Raw genomic sequence first — 17,893 nt, forward strand, 5'->3', positions numbered from 1 at the left:
GTTGCATAATCTACACTTTTCATAATACTCATCAATCATAGTGCGATTCTCACATGATGACCAGCTGCCCAGTGTGTAAATACATAACGGATATGAATGGAACATTTTGTCGTGTGCTGTCACTCTCACTACCGTAATGAAACTGTCCTAGCAACAACAAAAATTGTCGGAGATATAAAGAGAGAGAATTAAATTATCACTGAACACCGTCTTTCCCATTAAAAAAAAATCATAAATCTCAAAACTAGTGTTTCAAAGCATAGAAAAAATATCCTTTTGTCAGGTTGCGTTCAGTATACCAATAAATTTTCTAAATGCAATCGGACTCCAACGACAATGATTCATACAAGAGTCTAATGGTAGAGAATCAGTTTCTATTATATCGACAAGCATTCTCCGAGAAAATATTTTCTTTTGAACAGACAACGATTCTCTAAAATTGTCTTATAGAGCCAAACGTTTTTACATAAGTATCAGATTCCCCATGATTCACTCTTTCTTGAATCTATTCATTTTTTTCAGTCCTAGCTCTCTCAAAGCCAGCTTCAAACAAACCAAAATTTTTTCTGATTTAAAAAATATACGCTAGTCTACTATAGAAAGAAAAAAATACTTTTGATTTAGAAACAAATTTATTGAACTTAGTTACAATAATAATATTCACTGATTCATTTTCTTATCATAAATATATTTCGATAGGACATCTAATCCTGACCAAAATTTATTTATATGGAGAATATTTAATTTTCCAGCAAAATATAGCTACTCCTCCTGTTTAAATTTGCATAATGGTGTCATGTATATTGCATATATGTTATCCCATTCAAGACATAGTTTACAGCCAACAGTTATTGTCACAGCCATATTTGGTAGTTATATATCATTGCAGCTATTGTCCGCTCTAACCTTATGCTCTAATAATGTAAATGCACCACTCATTTTTCTCAACTAATATCTTCTCAAATAAACTATTTTCTTTGAATTCAATTCTCTTACTAATATGAGTTGTAAAGAAAATTCTTCCTTTTATTTAAATCCCAATCACCAATCTAGTTATACTGACTCTCTTTGAAAAGGTGTAGAGACGTACGCAAATAACAGAAAGATTCCTGAAGCTTCAAGCAAATAACACCGGAAGGAACATAAGAGACCCCAAATAGCACAGGAAAGAACGCAAAAGCCCCAAATTCAGAGTTACATGCTCTGGAAAGGTGCCATGGAACGTAAAGGCCCAGAAACTTATAGTTGACCCAGAAACTTGTCTGCTTGGCCCAGAAACATGTCTGGTTGGCCCGAAAACTTGTCTGGTAGGTTTTGTATAATTCCATATTCAATTGACAACAATAGCAATAATCAGTCTGGTGTAAAAGGTGCCATGGAACGTAAAGTAGGACAAATAACACAGGATGGAACATAATCGGTTAGAATCCAGAAGGCACATACTACTTATATATATATATATATATATATATATATATATATATATATATATATATATATATATATATATATATATATATATATATATATATATATATATATATATATATATATATATATATATATATATATATATATATATATATATATATATATATATATATATATTCACATATATTAATTTAAAAAAAAAACTTTCCGAAAAAAAAGGTTTTCAAAGAAAAGTTAAGGCCATTTTAATTTTAAGCCCAGCAGATACAAATACCTGTTAAAATTCAAACTTAAAACGACTAGAAATTACTATTAAAGAATAATGTAAATCCAAAACGAACAGAAATTAAATGAAACCCAAAACGAACAGTCATAGTAAAAAGCATACAACAAGTTATAATATAAATGAATAAATAGATCTTGAAGCGAGTAATGCTTGGATTGAATATGAAAATCAAGCTTAAAAAAAAAAAAAAAAAAAATTTGCTATTGAAGTATAAATGAAACTTAAAACAAAAAGAAATTAAATAAACAATTAGCGACAACAAACATACTATAGATATTAATCTAAATGAATAAATAAATCTTAAAACGAGTGAAACTTAAATTGCATATGCAAATCAAGCTTGAAAAGAACAAAGAGGCAACTTGAAACTTGAAAAGAGCAAGAGTTTGGGTATCGCCTCCTTCTCTCACTGTAAAAGTCTAAAGCCTATCTGCCTCATTGGCGCTTGAACGTGCTTGAAAACTGAAACCAATTTTTATTAAAAATATTTTCTTTTTTGTTACTTAATATTGAAAACGAAACTTACAAAAACTATAGTAAAATTTTGAACTGATGAGCTTTCAGCAATTAATATAATTACACATAAAATATTCAGTTTAATTTATTATTTCTTTCTAAAGTTGTTCAGGACGAATTTTCTTTCACTACAAACAATAGTTTGGATACTGCCCCCTTCCTTAACTGTAAATGAACACCAAAAGCCTACTGTGTCCTTGGCGCTTAACTGAAAACAAATTATATTAGTAGTAACCCTTGTTAGGACGCGAACTATACAAGATCACAGCCAATCAGAGGGCTACAATACAAACTATAAAAGACCACACCCTCTTTCTAGACAAATCAGGGAGCTAGAAATACTGGGCGAAGTGACATCAGAGCAGACACTCTGGAATTTCAGCATTGAATTTACGTAAATTTTGTTATGACACAATTTTTCCATGAGACTTTGTTTATATTGATCGCTGTTTGAGGCTAAAGTAACAGTTCGTTTGAAAGCATTGTGGAACATAAATCAGATATAATGGATGATTTAGATGTTATTGCAACGCAAATTTATACCGTAAGTTTTGTTTATAAATAACTAATTGAGATATTGCAGAAGGCGCATACTACTAGCGAGAGGGATTCCGAGAGTACTCACCGCGAATCGAAAATGCGATTGGAAGACATTTTCCGATTTTATCAATGTCGATATGTGACAATGGATTAATATGGATATAATGGATGTATTACTACACACTAAAACTGAAACAACAGTCCTTACAGCGGATAAAGCCTGGTTCTACAGTTCTGAAAGGCAAAGAAGATAAAATCATTCTGAATTGTCAAGGCCTCAGTTTTTTATATACAAATTAAATAAAAAAAAAACAAGTTGTTTTAACCGAAAGTAAGGAGCGACATTAAAACTTAAAACGAACAGAAATCATTCCGTATATGAAAGAGGCTGTCCCCTCCTCAACGCCTTGCTCTTTACGCTAAAGTTTTTTATTGTTTAAAAAAAATAAAGTTGTGAGACAGATCAAAATTTTGATCGGGTGACTTTGGGAAAAAAATGAGCGTGGGAGGGGGCCTAGTTGCCCTCCATTTTTTGGGCACTTAAAAAGGGCACTATAACATTTAATTTCCGTTCGAATGAGCCCTCTCACGATATTCTAGGACCACTGGGTTGAAACGATCACCACTGGGGAAAAGAAAAAAAAAACAAATAAACACGCATCCGTGATCTTTCTTCTGGCAAAAAATACAAAACTCCGCATTTTTGCAGATAAGAGCTTGAAACCTCTACTTTAGGATTCTCTGATACTCTGAATCTGATGGTGTGATTTTCATTAAGGTTCTATGGCTCTCAAGGTTTTCCCTTTTTGCAAAATAAGGCAAATTTTCTCAGGCGCGTAACTTTTGATAGGGATGAAACGTATATATTTAAAATCAGCATAAAAAATCTGATTCTTTTGATGCATCAATTGGTATCGATATTCCGTTTTTAGAGTTTCGGTTACTATTGAGCCGGGTCGCTCCTTACATACAGTTCGTTACCACGAACTGTTTGAAAGAGAATTTTGACGACCGACCGACCTTGAAAAAGTAAATTTAAAAAAAGAGTCTAATTCTAACCCTCTAAAAAACACTGGCCTCACGTAGACCCGTGTTTCAGAAAAAAAATCATTCTCGGACAGATAATCCAAACCATAAATATGACTCAGGGATAATAAACTTGAGGAGTTTGCAGTAAGATGTGCCGGAAAATCCAACCTATTGTGTCTTTTTGTGTGTTGTTCCCACAGCTCAGACGTCTCTTTGATACTCACATTTTAGAAAAATCAACGATTGCGGTTGCAGATGAGCATTTTGGAGCACATCGAGATGGGGTGGTACCATTTCGAACAACCGTCACAAGCACTAAACGTCATTTCGTCGACAAGGAAAATCCGTCAGAACCACTAGCCGTCAGAACGTCGATAGTCATAACATCGACAGTCAGAATCACTACCCGTCAGAACGTCGACAGTCATAACATCAACACGTCATAACATCTAAAAAAATTTAGATGTAATGACGTATCTATGTTATGACTTTCGACGTTCTGATGGTTAGTGGTTCTGACGGATTTTCGTTAAGTAAAAAAATTTATAAGTTCATATAATAGTAACAAGTATATAATAGTTTAGAAACAAATTTCGGCTATTTATTTGCACATCAGGGGTGTGGAGGTACAGCGTAAAATTTAGTAAATACGTAACCTAATCTAACCTACGTACCTTTCCCCCCTAAACCCCGAACAAACTAAAGTTTTAAAATTTTAGGTGTTTTGAAAAAATTTTTAGATGTTATGGTGTGTCGATATTATGACTGTCGACGTTCTGACGGGTAGCAATTGTGACTATCGATGAACTGACGTTTCGATGCTATGACTGTCGATGTTGTGACGGTTAGTGGTTCTGACGGGTTTTTTGTCGATATTATGACGGATTTTGTCGAAGCCCTGACGGTTAGATGTTATGACGCTTTCCCCGTCGAGAGAAGACTAAACAGACTGGTAAACGGCAATGTAATATTGCTGGATAAATTATATTAACGTTAAATATGACTGAATCAAAATATTAACCGATCTCTGTAAGAGACCCCCGTGGGGGATGACACTCCCCAAGTTCTGGTCAAAAGGAGTTTAACCTGAAGAAAATGGTGGATTAAACTAGGCAGAAAGCAAAACTTAGGCCAGGGTAAAAACACTATCGAATTTTGAGATAGGTAATCATATTTCAGCTATCGAAAAGCTATTTACACAGCTTCTTAGTTTCAAAGCCGATGCTGCCACTACGGTGGCGCATCCATTCGTAAACATGTATTCAGTCCATAGAAAATGAACGGTTATTATAGTGCTTGTAAAGTAATAATCACGGTTACACAAGTGTTACATATTTTTACACTAGTTACTAGTGAAGGGGGGAGTCACAAACTCTTTTAGTGCGGGGGAGGGTGCCTGATAGCACAAAAGCGCACTTATGGGCAAATATTTTCTGCTTTTCGTAAAAGGTCCTTTAGATCCTTGGATGGGGTATTTACCACATAACCTCCCTTCATTTGGAAGTATACTTAGATTAGGCGTTCAAACTGGATGCTAAAGGGTTGAGGGCTCCCCTCATATATTTCAAAAAATTAGAGTGTGAAATAAAAGATTACATTCATATGCCTACTGCACAACGACGGAAAGAGAGGGCAGACCACCTCAAAATTAGGATAAGTCTGAACAAGATGTAACAATTTTAATCGAACATTACTACTTCAAAATGGTAGGCTGTCCCCCTTCTCCCCAGCTAACTAAACTAAAATTCAACTAACAATAAAGCTAAATGAAATGCATCCAATAAAAATTTTGAGATAGCCATTTTGTTCAACACAGTTGATTTCCAGAAAGAAAATATATTTTTGAGGAGGACACTCCCCCGCAACCCTCAGGGCAAGGGTTGTAGGGAACGATGTGGGCACAATGTATTATTTATTTTTTGTCGTAGAGTTGTCGTAGAAACTTCGAAAAGGGCGAATTCGATTGAAAATTGGACTGGCTAGTGCCCTTCATAATTGTCAAAAGTGATTGGAGGGCAAATAGCCCCCCCCCCACGCCCATTATTCACCCAAACACATCCAATCAAAATTTTGAGATAGCCATTTTGTTAAGCGTAGTTGATTTCCCGATAGAAAATACCTTTTTAAGGAGTAAACTCCCCCACAACCCTCGGGGCAAGGGTTTTGGGGGCATATAATGTTTTTATAGAAGGCGTTGTCGTAGAAACTTAAAAAAAGGCTCATTCGATTATAAATTCAAAGGGCTAGTGCCCTTTTTAATAGTCGAAAGTGATCGGAGGACAACTAGCCCCTCTACGCCCATCATTCTCCCAAACACATCTAATCAAAATTTTGAGATAGCCATTTTGTTCAGCGTAGTTGATTTCCAGATAGAAAATATGTTTTTGAGGAGGACACTCCCCTACAACCCTCGGGGCAAGGGTTGTAAGTTATGCCCTGGGGGCATATAAGGTTTTTATAGAAAGCGTTGTCGTAGAAACTTTAAAAAAGGCTCATTCGATTGGAAATTCAAAGGGCTAGTGCCCTTTTTAATAGCTGAAAGTGACTGGACGGTAACTAGCCCCCCTATCACGCCCACTTTTTTCCTGAACACATCCAATCAAATTTTGAGATAGCCATTTTGTTCAACGTAGTTTCAAGTTCAGGCAATTAGGTCTTTGAGGATGCCAATCCCCTCACAGCCCTCAGGACAAGGGTTGTAAATTATGCACTGGGGGGATATAAAGTTTTTACAGAACGCGTTGTCGTAGAAACTTCAAAAAAGGCTCATTCGATTAAAAATTGAAATGGCTTGTGCCCTTTTTAATAGTCGAAAGTAATTGGAAGGCAACTAACACCCCTTTCACGCCCACGAATTCCCCAAAAACATCCAATCAAAATTTGGAGGTAGCCATTTTGTTCCACGCATTTTAAAGTTCTGGAAATTATACCTTTGAGAAGGACACTCCCCCAACAGTCTTCAGAGCAAGGCTTATAAATATAAGTTTTTAAATCTTTGTCGTAGAAACTTGAAAAAGGACTCATTCGATTGGAAATTTAAAGGTCTTGTGCTCTTTTTAATAGTCAAAAGCGATTTGAGGGCAACTATCCCCCCTCTCACGCCCACCGTTTACTCAAACACATCCAATCGAAAATTATAGATAGTCATTTTGTTCAGCGTTGTGGATTTCCAGATAGAAATTATGTTTTTAAGGAGGACACTCCCCCACAGCCCTCAGGGCAAGGGTTGTAAGTTATGCCCTGGGGGCATATAAGGTTTTTTACTAAACGCGTCGTCCTAGAAACTTCAAAAAGGGCTCATTCGATTGGAAATTGAAATGGCTAGTCCCTTCTTTATTAGTCGAAAGTGATTGGAAGGCAACTAACACCTCTTCCACGCCTACCATTTCCCCAAACATATTCAATCAATATTTTTAGATATCCATTTTATTCCACGCAGTGTAAAGTTCAGGAAATTATACCTTTGAGCAGGACACTCCCCCGACAGTCTTCAGGGCAAGGGTTATCAGTTATGCCCTGGGGGCATATAAGGTTTTTATTTTTTATGTTTGTCGTAGAAACTTGAAAAAAGGGCTCATTCGATTGGAAATTCAAAGGGCTAGTGCCGTTTTTTGGGCAACTAACCCCCCCCCCCTCACGCCCACCTTTCCCCCTAACACATTCAATCAAAATTTTTAGATAGCCATTTTATTCAACACAGTTGAGTTTTGGAAATTAGGTCTTTAAGGATGACAACTTATCCCCCCACAACCCTCAGGGCAAGGGTTTTAAGTAATGCCCTGGGAGCATTTAAGGTTTTTATTGAAAGCGATGTTGTAAAAACATCCAAAAGGGCTCATTCAATTGAAAATTAAAAGGGCTACTGCCCTTATTTACAGTAGAAAGTGACTGGAGAGCATCAAACGCCTCTCTCGCGTTCACCATTTCCCCAAACACATCCAATAAAAATTCTGAGATATCCATTTGTTCAACGTCGTTGAAAGTTCTGGAAATTAGGTCTTTTAGGATGATAACTCCATCAGAGCTTTCAGTGCAAGGGTTGTAAGTTATTCTCTGGGGGCATATAAGGTTTATATATAAAGTTGTTGCAGAAATTTCAAAAGGGGCTCATTTCATTGGAAATTGAAATTGCCCTTTTAAATAGTCGAAAGTGAGTGGAGAGTAATTAACCCCCTCTCACGTCCACCATTTCCCCATACACATTCAATCAAAGTTTAGAGCTAGCCATTTTGTTCAACGTAGTTGAAAGTTCTGGAAATTATGTATTGAAAGGTGACAAACCTCCCAGAGCCCCCAGGAGAAAGGTTGTAAGCTATGCCTTGGGGGCATATAGGGTTTTTAATGATTGAGTTGTCATGGAAACTTCAAAAGGGGCTCATTCAATTAAAAATTGAGAGGGCCAGTGCACTATTTAATAGTTGAAAGTGATTGGATGGTAACTACCCCCCCTCTCATGCCCACCATTCACCCAAACACATCCAATCAAAATTTTCAGATAGCCATTTTGTTCAACGTAGTAGAAAGTTATGGAAATTAGGTCTTTGAGGATGGCAACCCCTCAGGGCGAGGGTTTGTAAGTTATCCCCTGGGGCATATAAGGTTTTTCTTGAAAGCGTTGTCGTAGAAACTTCAAAAGGGCTCATTTGATTGGAAATTGAAAGGGCTAGTGCATTTTTGATAGTTGAAAGTAATTAGAGAAAGACTACCGCCCCTCTCACGCTCACCATTTTCCCAGACACATCCAATCAAAATTTGGAGATAGCCATTTTGTTTAACGTAGTTGAAAGTTCTGGAAATTAGATCTTAGAGGATGAAAACCACCCTCACAGCACTTAGGGTAAAAGTTGTAATTTATGCCCTGGGGGCATATAAGGTGTTTACAGGAAGCGTTGCCGTAGAAACTCAAAAAGAGCTCATTCGACTGGAAATCGAAAGGTCTAGTGCCCTTTTTAATAGTCGAAAGTGATTGGAAGGCTTGACATTTTTATAGTAAAGATCGATGTGGGTATAATGTATTTTTTTTTTTTTTTTTTTTTTTTGTTTAGACCAGGGCACTTTGTATCGAAGGATTTTTCGTAGGAACTTCGAAAAGGGCTCATTCGATTGAAAATAGAAAGTGCTGATGCCCTTTTTAATAGTCAAAAGTGATTGGAGGGAAACTAATCCTCTTCCCACGCCCACCCACCCATTTGACTTTATGTTTAAAAACTAAATGTTGCCATAAGATTAAATAAAAATGCACGGTGTTAATGCTAATTCCCAATAAGGCATCTCAGCAGTATCCCAACCCATGGACGACTGAGGGTATTATGTTCAATTTTTCGGGGCTACTTCTGCTCTTAAAATTTAACCAAATCAAAATAGCGTAAGTGCATCCAAGCTATAAAAGAAGCTAAACAGATTTTTTTGAGAATTGTTTCAAGTTTTCTATTTTAGGTCAACTAGAGGAGGTATGAAACTAAATTAAACACTACTATTTGTGTCCAAATTTTTAAGAGGGTGTGTGTTGTTAAAAATTCCTGAAAATTTTTCTCCAGCATACAAATAGCAGGCCAAACTATAAATTCTTAAAAAAACGGAAAAATTTAAAGTATCATTTTCTTTTTCTCTGAAAAGACTATGTAAATATAAAACGAACATAAATTAATTAAAACAAACATTTTCCTCAAATTGTTTTTTTGAGAGAAAAGAACTCCATTAAACAAAAAATGAGAAAAAATAAAATAAAACAATCTATCAATCTTAGAAAAACAAAAAGCAAGCAAAGATAAATAAATGAAACACATAATGGACAGAAATTACAACAAATAACCGAGTCGAGCTCAAAAAGAGTAGAGACTAACATAAATTGTGCTCAAAACCCCTATGCCTTCCCAAGGCCAGAACATAATTTGCCATTTACTGAAAAAAATACAAATGAATGTGCATTGTCAGTTTAATATACATATACTGATATTTAGTAATCAAAATCTTAATATTATTTGATTTATTAAAGTTATAAAAGTACAAAAAATTATATTTTTTTGTGCCAACTACATCGGCTGGAACAAGTCCAATGTAATACTGTTCTATATAGAACGTGAATATATAAAATTATTTTTTGCTCCTTTTCTACACCCCCATCTCAGAATGTCCTCACTAGGTCCCAGCTAGAGTGAGGAACAAATTTATTTTTTATGTGCTTATGAGCGTCTTCCATTCTCCTTAATATAATTTCGTTCCGATTTGGTTCCAAAATATTTAATTTTTGGTTACTATTGGCAGAGGTTCGTCTTTTACTAGGCTGCAGCTACCGCTGCAACCACAATGATCTTGTTTACCATGGTGAGTACCATCACTAGTCACTCACTACTACGATGGAACGGGCAGTAAGAGGAATGAAAAAAAAAATCACCGTAATAACTTTAGTTCTGTTCATCTACGATTATTCCCCTACAAACTGTTAATGTCAATCTGATTCTTGGAAGTCTAATGCCAATTTTGTATAATGTTGTCATGCGAAACGATGCAAGTTACTATTACTTACCTACCTCAACGATTGTGCTATACAGTACAGAACAACGGTAATTGAGGTTGAGCGAAAATAGTAAAAGTAGCAATCATGCACTTTTGATTCTAGAAGGTTGGAACACAAATATAATAATAATAAGCTATAGTAGAAAGTTGTAATACGGTGTTAACAGTAACTAAACAAATAGACAAATTATGATTTACACAAGAATTGTACTGATAAAACCTGTATAAGACTTTTTAAAGGATTAATGTCTCAAGCGATTGATACTGATTTCTCGCCTATGCCACTAACTTGTCAAGATAGGTTCTTTGCGATGCTTTTTTTCACAGCAAACTTGATTTAAAGCCTTGCCCCCATCAGCACTCTATAAATTTAATCCTGAATTCCATCAAGTCTTACTGAGCAACTGATCCAAAAAGTAGGCAGACTTGCAGGGTTGCCACTGCTAGTTACATTCTTTCCTAGATCATTTTTAGCTATTTTCCTTTTTCGCAGCCCGATTAGATATTCTTCTTGAATTTCTATAGTCTGCATACATATGCTTGTTGCATTCAAATCATAAACGAGCGATGGTTTATATCGCTGAAACTAAAGTTATTAAATATTTTACTGTGAACTTTAGATATAATTGGGTACACAGGAGCTGCAAGAGCCTAAGGACCCGTTAAACTACAGGAAGGCTGGCAGTTTTATCTAGAAGGGCTTTCCCCATCCCTCTTCTCATAAGTTCGTTCCTCCCAATCCCATTAGAAGCCTCATGCTGATATTATATCTAAAACCCTAGAAGTCTCTAATTCTATAAACATCATATTAGAGCAGAACAAATGCAATAGATAATAAATTCAAGCTTGCCTTCTTTAACGTATCTTGCAATATCTCCCGCCTGTCCAGAAGCTTCATTCCAGTAGTTGCAGGCTAGCTCATTGGCTTTGCCCACAAAAGCACCAGCATTTCCCATCATCTCTTCAGCCCTGGCTTTGACATCTGTCATTATTCTATCAAGTTCTGCGCTTGAAAAACTCGGTGTTCGACTTTTGCTCTGAAAAGAAAAACATAAATAAGGAATCAAACAGGAATGCAATAATTTTCATAAAAAGTAAAAGCTACGAAACTTATTTTAATGCAAACTGTTCAATATGCCGTGAGAACGGATGGATAAATTCCAGGACTCCAAGAAAAAGAACATCCCATTTATAAAACTAGTACGGAGGCCAGCCCAATGGAAAAGACAGTTTTTTTTAGTATTAGACCCCCCATCCCGCAAGAGAAAATCCCTCGATCCAATTTCTTAGAAGGTAAACTACTCACACGTAGAAGACAAGTACAACGCTTTGACTTTGTTACTAAATCATTTTACTGTCTCCATTATTTTCCATTTCATATAAATCAGTTTTCCAACATTCCATAAGTTTTTTTTTATTGATGAGCCTATAACAACTTTTTTATTAAGGTACATACTTGAAAACGATTTTGTTTTATGTAATATAGCGACAAACATGTGTGCCAGTTACCTTTCTGGAGGACGAATCGCCAATGCGGAGGGAGGGGATTCAACTTCAGAAACAGTTAATTATGAAAAACACATGAAATCATAGGAAAATTTCAAAATTTCATGGGTTGGGTCTTCAGCCTCATGCCCCCCCCCCCCCGCGTACATGCCTGTGCTATGAAGTACTGATTATTTCTTTGATTTCAATGATGAAATCACGGTTATTCAGAGTTAGATCGGCATAACCAAGGGCTTAGATTAACTTACGCGGAGAAAAAAGTTTAGTTCGTGACTCCCCTTCCCCTAAAATCAAATGTGTGTACCGATATTCCGAGAAAGTCAAATGTTTGCCATATATTCTATGGTCTATGATGTTTTCTGGATATTTTGCACATTTCTAGCGATTTTTTCCTAAGCTTTAGATACTCGTATAACTTTTGAAAACATCGCGAATTTTTTTATAGAACAAATTGTTTAAAACAAAGAATTAAAAAAAAAACGACTAGTAAAGGTTTGACGTTTGCTTTACAGCAAAACCTAGAAACTAAAAAACATTTATGAAGTTAAACGGAAGCCACCCAATGCCAAAACATTTCCGTAAAATTAAAGTAGATAAAGCAGGTAAATATAGGATATTTTCCCCATTACTATAAATTCGCCTTACGAGCGGGATTATGTTTTCCACTCAATGTTTTTTTCTCTCTCTATTTTAGGTAGAATGCTTCATCTCTTCTATCAACATTGCGGTACTTGTATGATTTAGCGACCACACTTTGTTCTTGATCTGTAATAAAAACCGGTTTTCTGTGTACACTCAGAGATAATTGGCTTAGCCTGAGTGGGATAAACTAATATTCACGTATATTTTAATTAAATATTGATATATAGGTTAGGTATTTGATATAACGAGTTCTGGGCGGCCTACTGTCCATAATTCTCTGTAGTAGTTTCCATAATTTTGTTACCAAAGTACTATATTTTTATCATATTTTGTAATATTTCAATATGATTAACCTAACTTCACTTCTTGAGTGTGGTCACTCAGGTTACAAAGTGTGGTCACTATATCATACAAGTACCAATATTGTTTTTATATATCAAAACCTAGAAAATAATGAGTCTCCTAGGCCTTTCTCAAAATTTTCAAACGAGTATCAATGGTACAAGTAAAGAGAAAACTGAATTAGCCGTATCCAGGGGGGGGGGGTTACCCGGTTTGAACCCCCCCCCCCCCAAAAAAAAAAATTTTGACCGAGTCGAAAATTAGTAAAACCTTAGTAAAAATTAGTAAAATTAGTCGAAAACCGAGTCGAAAATTAGTACCCCCCCCCCCGAACAAAAATCCTGGATCCGCTCTTGTCTGGAAAGATAACAATCAGCGGCCCGACCTCCACTAAGAGTGGTTTCGCCCTTTTCAAGGAATTATTGACTGCTAGGGATTTTTGGAATAAATAAATTTTTTTCTACACAAAAAAAAAACTCGGAGGAAAAAATCTTGATTTCAGATATTCGAAGGAGAAAAAGGTGTTTTAATGATACTCAATAATATGGATGGTAATTTCAATCGATGAGAGCACCCCCTTCCCCTCCAGTGATCTCACATAAAACATTCACATACCATTTTTTATATACGCCTAAGTTCTTTCTTTCTTTAGATAGCGGAAAGTTTCTTCGTCTGATTTGAAAAGGTCATGGATCATAATAAATTGCCCCTGTCATAGGATTAGAGAACGCGCAAAAACGACAAAAGAAAACAATCCACCGGAAATTCAGGTTTTCAATGCGTGATCAACCGGATACGCAGAAGCGTCTGCGTCAACTTCTAGCAAATATCAAACAATTCATGGTTACGAACTGTGAGGAGCAACTTGGCTCAATAGTAACCACAACTATAAAAAAAAACACGATTTTGATATCAATAGATAAATCAATAGAATTGAATTTTATGCTGATTCCAAATATATAAGAATCATTAAGTTTAGTGCTACCCAACAACAACTAAGAGCCTGAGAAATTTTGCCTGATTTTCGAAAAAGCCGAGACACACCCCTTAAAACTCAAGCAATCTTAATGAAAATCGCACCATCAGATTCAGCGTATGAGATAAGATAAGATAAGTTTTATCTTATATATTATCGTATGAGATAAGTGAATCCTACTGTAGAGGTTTCAAGCTCCCATCTGCACAAATGTGGAATTTTGTATTTTTCTGCAAGAAGGAAGATCACGGATGCGTGTTTTTTCCCCCGGGTGTGATCCTATCGAACCAATGGTCCTAGAAGATCAGGAGAGGGCGCATTCGAGCGGAAATTAAAAGTTCTAGTCCTTTTTTAAGTAACCAAAAAGATTGGAGGGCAACTATCCCCCTCCCACGCCCTTTTTTCCCCAGTCGTCCGATCAAAATTTTGAGATAGCTATTTTGTTGACCATAGTTGAAAGATCCTATGACAATGCCTTTGGGGGTGACATGACCCCCACAGCCCCTGGGGAAAGGGCTGTGAGTTATCAAACTTGCCCTTTGTTTATGTATAGTATTTGTTATTGGGAAGTGTACAGACATTTTTTTTGGCGGGGGGGGGGGGTTCTGCTGAGGGTGGGTTTCCATAGGGAGAATTTTCCGGGGGAGAACTTTCCAGGAGGATTTTACACAGGTGGAATTTGAGAGAATTCCTCTACGAAGTTCTTTTTATTTGTCTTACTTATCTTTGCCGACCTTATTTTAAATGTGGAGATGTTCCAGGGGACTTATCTGGGGAAAAATTTTCAGCGGAGTTGGAATTGTGCGAATGATTTTTCCGTAGGGGGCGTAGGTTTTCTGCGGGAGAAATTCTCCATGGTAGATTTTCCTTGAAAGCACTTCCCACTGGGGGGGGGTCATCATGTGTAGGTCAATCATGGAAATTTAGGGGGGAGGGGCAAAATGTATTACTGAAAATCTAAAAAGAAGCATATTGGTCATTTTCTTTCAATCTGTCAATGAAAATTTCAAAAAAGGTATTTTTCAATGAAAACACTCTAAAGAAGCCATTTTTCAAAATCTAGTGGGGCACATGCCTTCCCAATTGACGTCACTGAATTAGTCATCTTACTTTGTAAAACTGGTAAATGTATGTGACACAAGAAAAAATCGTTAAATATATATATATATATATATATATATATATATATATATATATATATATATATATATATATAAATATATATATATATATATATATATATATATATATATATATATATATATATATATATATATATATATATATATATATATATATATATATATATATGTATATATTAATCCATGAAGGGTGTAAAACAAACTAAAATCCGGCTAGTTTGAATGTTAGAGCATCAAACTCCCAATCTCGGGTCACGGATTTGGGCTCGAAATTATGCGTTTTCCGTCCGCAAACAGTAAAATATTGAGAATATGTTCCTTTTCGTTAAAAGTTGCATTTGTAAATCAAGAATTGATGTTAAGATTATTTTACGCATGCAGATGGATAAAGAATTCGGTTAAAAGGGAGGGGGATTGTAAATGTATGCTTCCAGACGTTATAATTTTAGTAAATAAAATTAAAAAAAATGTTTTAGTTAACAGAAAACTGAAAAGAGGAAAGAGCTGCTTCCTTTATTCATACCCATACAAACCCACACTTGAATCAAGTGACACTCTTACATGGTCACCCAGCACCAAGGAAAAACAACCATATAAATTGGAGGAAGAGAGCATAAGTTGTCTATATTTCTTACCCCCTCCCCCCTACATTTTAAGAACATTTTCAATTGTCATTGGAAAAACCTTTGTGCATTCCAATGAAAAAAAAATGTCCTCCCAGGATACTGAAAAAAAAATCACAGTGCCCCCTCCTCTGATTTTCGTGAACTGACTGATTTCGACTGATTTCGTGAACTATGTTCTCAATAAAGGTTCATGAAAAAGTGAGCCCCTGGTTAATAAAATAATCTAGCAAAGCCCGAAATCCAAAACTTCTAAAACTCAATATCTTTCTTAGTTCAAATGTTTTCTGACACTGGAGCAGCCTATCAACACCATCATATTCAGCAACGCTGAAGTGTTGCTTCTGCTGAGGAAGGGGGGAGGGTGAGTTATTGGGGGTTCTTTCTTTAGAAGCTACAATGATGACAGTGGTCAAATATGGCTCTGAAGCATGGGCGCTCTGAAAAGCGGATGAAGATTTGCTAAATGTTTTCCAGAGAAATTGCTTAAGGATTGTTCTGGGTACCCGGCTGACTGACCATATTTCAAACAATAGACTGTACAAAAATGTGGTTCTATACCGCTTTCTAGGGCTATAATGAAAGAAAGGTTGAGGTGGCTAGGGCACGTTGTGCAGATGAAGGATGACAGATTGCCGAAGATTGTTCTTTTCGGCCATCCGTCTAGGACTAAACGGAAAGCAGGTCGTCCTCGTCTGGGGTGGAAGAACGTCATAAAGAAAGATTTAAAGGAAACAGAAACTTCGTGGGAGGGCGTAAAAAGGGAGGCTTTGAACAGATTGGGATGGAGGAGGAGAGTACGTAGCTGTGTTGGCCTCAGGCGGCTTGGTGCTCCGGTGAGTTGTTAATACGATTAGTAGTAGTAGTAGTAGTATTTCATAATTCCATCTAATCACTTGTTTAAGATACGGTGAAGAGGAATTCCAGATATCCCGCCAAACAGGGTTCTTCTAATTATCTCCTTATAAAGTAGCTTGACAAAAATCAGTAAATAACATTTTTTGAGAAACAAAAATGCATCTTTTTTATACACACAGAAAAGTTCGTATTTGTTTTTTAAGTTATCACATGGTGGCATGAGGTAAATCATTTTAAGCACGTAAAAGGGGTAGGTAACATTTAAGCTTCGTTTGCCTCTTTCCAATTATATTTTGCAAATCTTTTGAAAGCGGCTTGACATACAAAAGACCCAAACATTAGAGGCAACTCGGAAGATTTTGCTACGTGGATGGGGATACCTTGAAAATTACTGATTAGGCCAGCATTTGTCTTTAAGAACCCTTCTTCTAATACCTCCTGTTTAAGGGATTTACAGCAAAAGGTATATAATTTTTTAGCTCCCAAATGGCGCACTGAGCGAAAATTTCAAAAGGAGATTGAAAGTATGTCTCTTCTAAAACCGAGGTGGCGATCCTTAGAATCTGTAATTTACCTCAGTCTCTTTTCAAAGACAATCCGATGACATAAGAATGGGAACTATGAGTCAATCAACTTGAATTCCTAAATTAATTGAATACATGTGCAGCACACGTGGTCAACTGTAAGTCCCACCAAAATGGGGCCAGAACCGCTAGTTTGAGAAACTGTAGCACTGGTCTCAAGTTCTAACCACTAGCTAATTCCATAAGATTTTGATTTTTTTGCTTAAATAAACGTAATTTTTCTTACTTTTCACTGCAAGTCCTTTATATTTTTCAATGGTGCCTTGCTTTCAGATGGATTGAAAGCGTGCCTTTTCATAGATATAAAAATTATGGATTTTTACCCCCCCCCCCCCCAAAAAAAAAAAAAATCAAAATTCATGAGACTACTGGTTAGAATTTGAGCCTAAAAGTTCAAAATAATTACACTGATGTGGTGCATTTTTAAAACGACCGCAAGACTAGTGGATCACATTCACCAACCCGAATAAGGACCAAATATTTCCCATGAACTTTGGCATAGGTACGTAAAACATCGCGAAGTTTGACATGAAGGCTACATTTTTGCCTCAAAGCCCCTCAGAGGCATTAAGCTATGTGTATCATAACATTCCGTAACAAGGAAATAGCAGGGTATGGAAAAAATTAACAATGCATATCTCTTGATCAGTAAAAATATACAGAATTTAATATTTATAGCGGAGATAGGGTCGTCATGGAGAGTAAAGATAAATAAGATATCTTTAATCAATAACAGTAGCGTTGCATATCAAAATAACTTTGATGGAAGAGGCAAACGCCAGGTGAAGACTGATAAATACATGTAATAGTTGAATGCAAAAATAGTTATATTATACAGACGAAGCTGGAAATTTTAGGCACATAGTGCTAAAAATTTAAGAAGGTATAATTGCAAAGTGGGA

General features: G+C 36.1%; 1 protein-coding gene across 1 annotated transcript in view; it reads right to left on the reverse strand.

The window, feature by feature from the left end:
- LOC148944443 (adiponectin receptor protein-like) overlaps positions 1-17,893 on the reverse strand; it is a 59,065-nt gene that overhangs the window by 25,979 nt on the left and 15,193 nt on the right. The window contains exon 3 of the mRNA XM_089099931.1: positions 11,169-11,355. Within this exon, the coding sequence (XP_088956057.1) occupies positions 11,169-11,355 (187 nt within the window). The remainder of the gene's footprint in view (positions 1-11,168; positions 11,356-17,893) is intronic.

The sequence above is a fragment of the Artemia sp. Qi Xiang Cuo genome, chromosome 14 (genome assembly GCF_049724085.1).
Source record: "Artemia sp. Qi Xiang Cuo chromosome 14, ASM4972408v1, whole genome shotgun sequence".
Lineage (NCBI taxonomy): Eukaryota > Metazoa > Arthropoda > Branchiopoda > Anostraca > Artemiidae > Artemia > Artemia sp. Qi Xiang Cuo.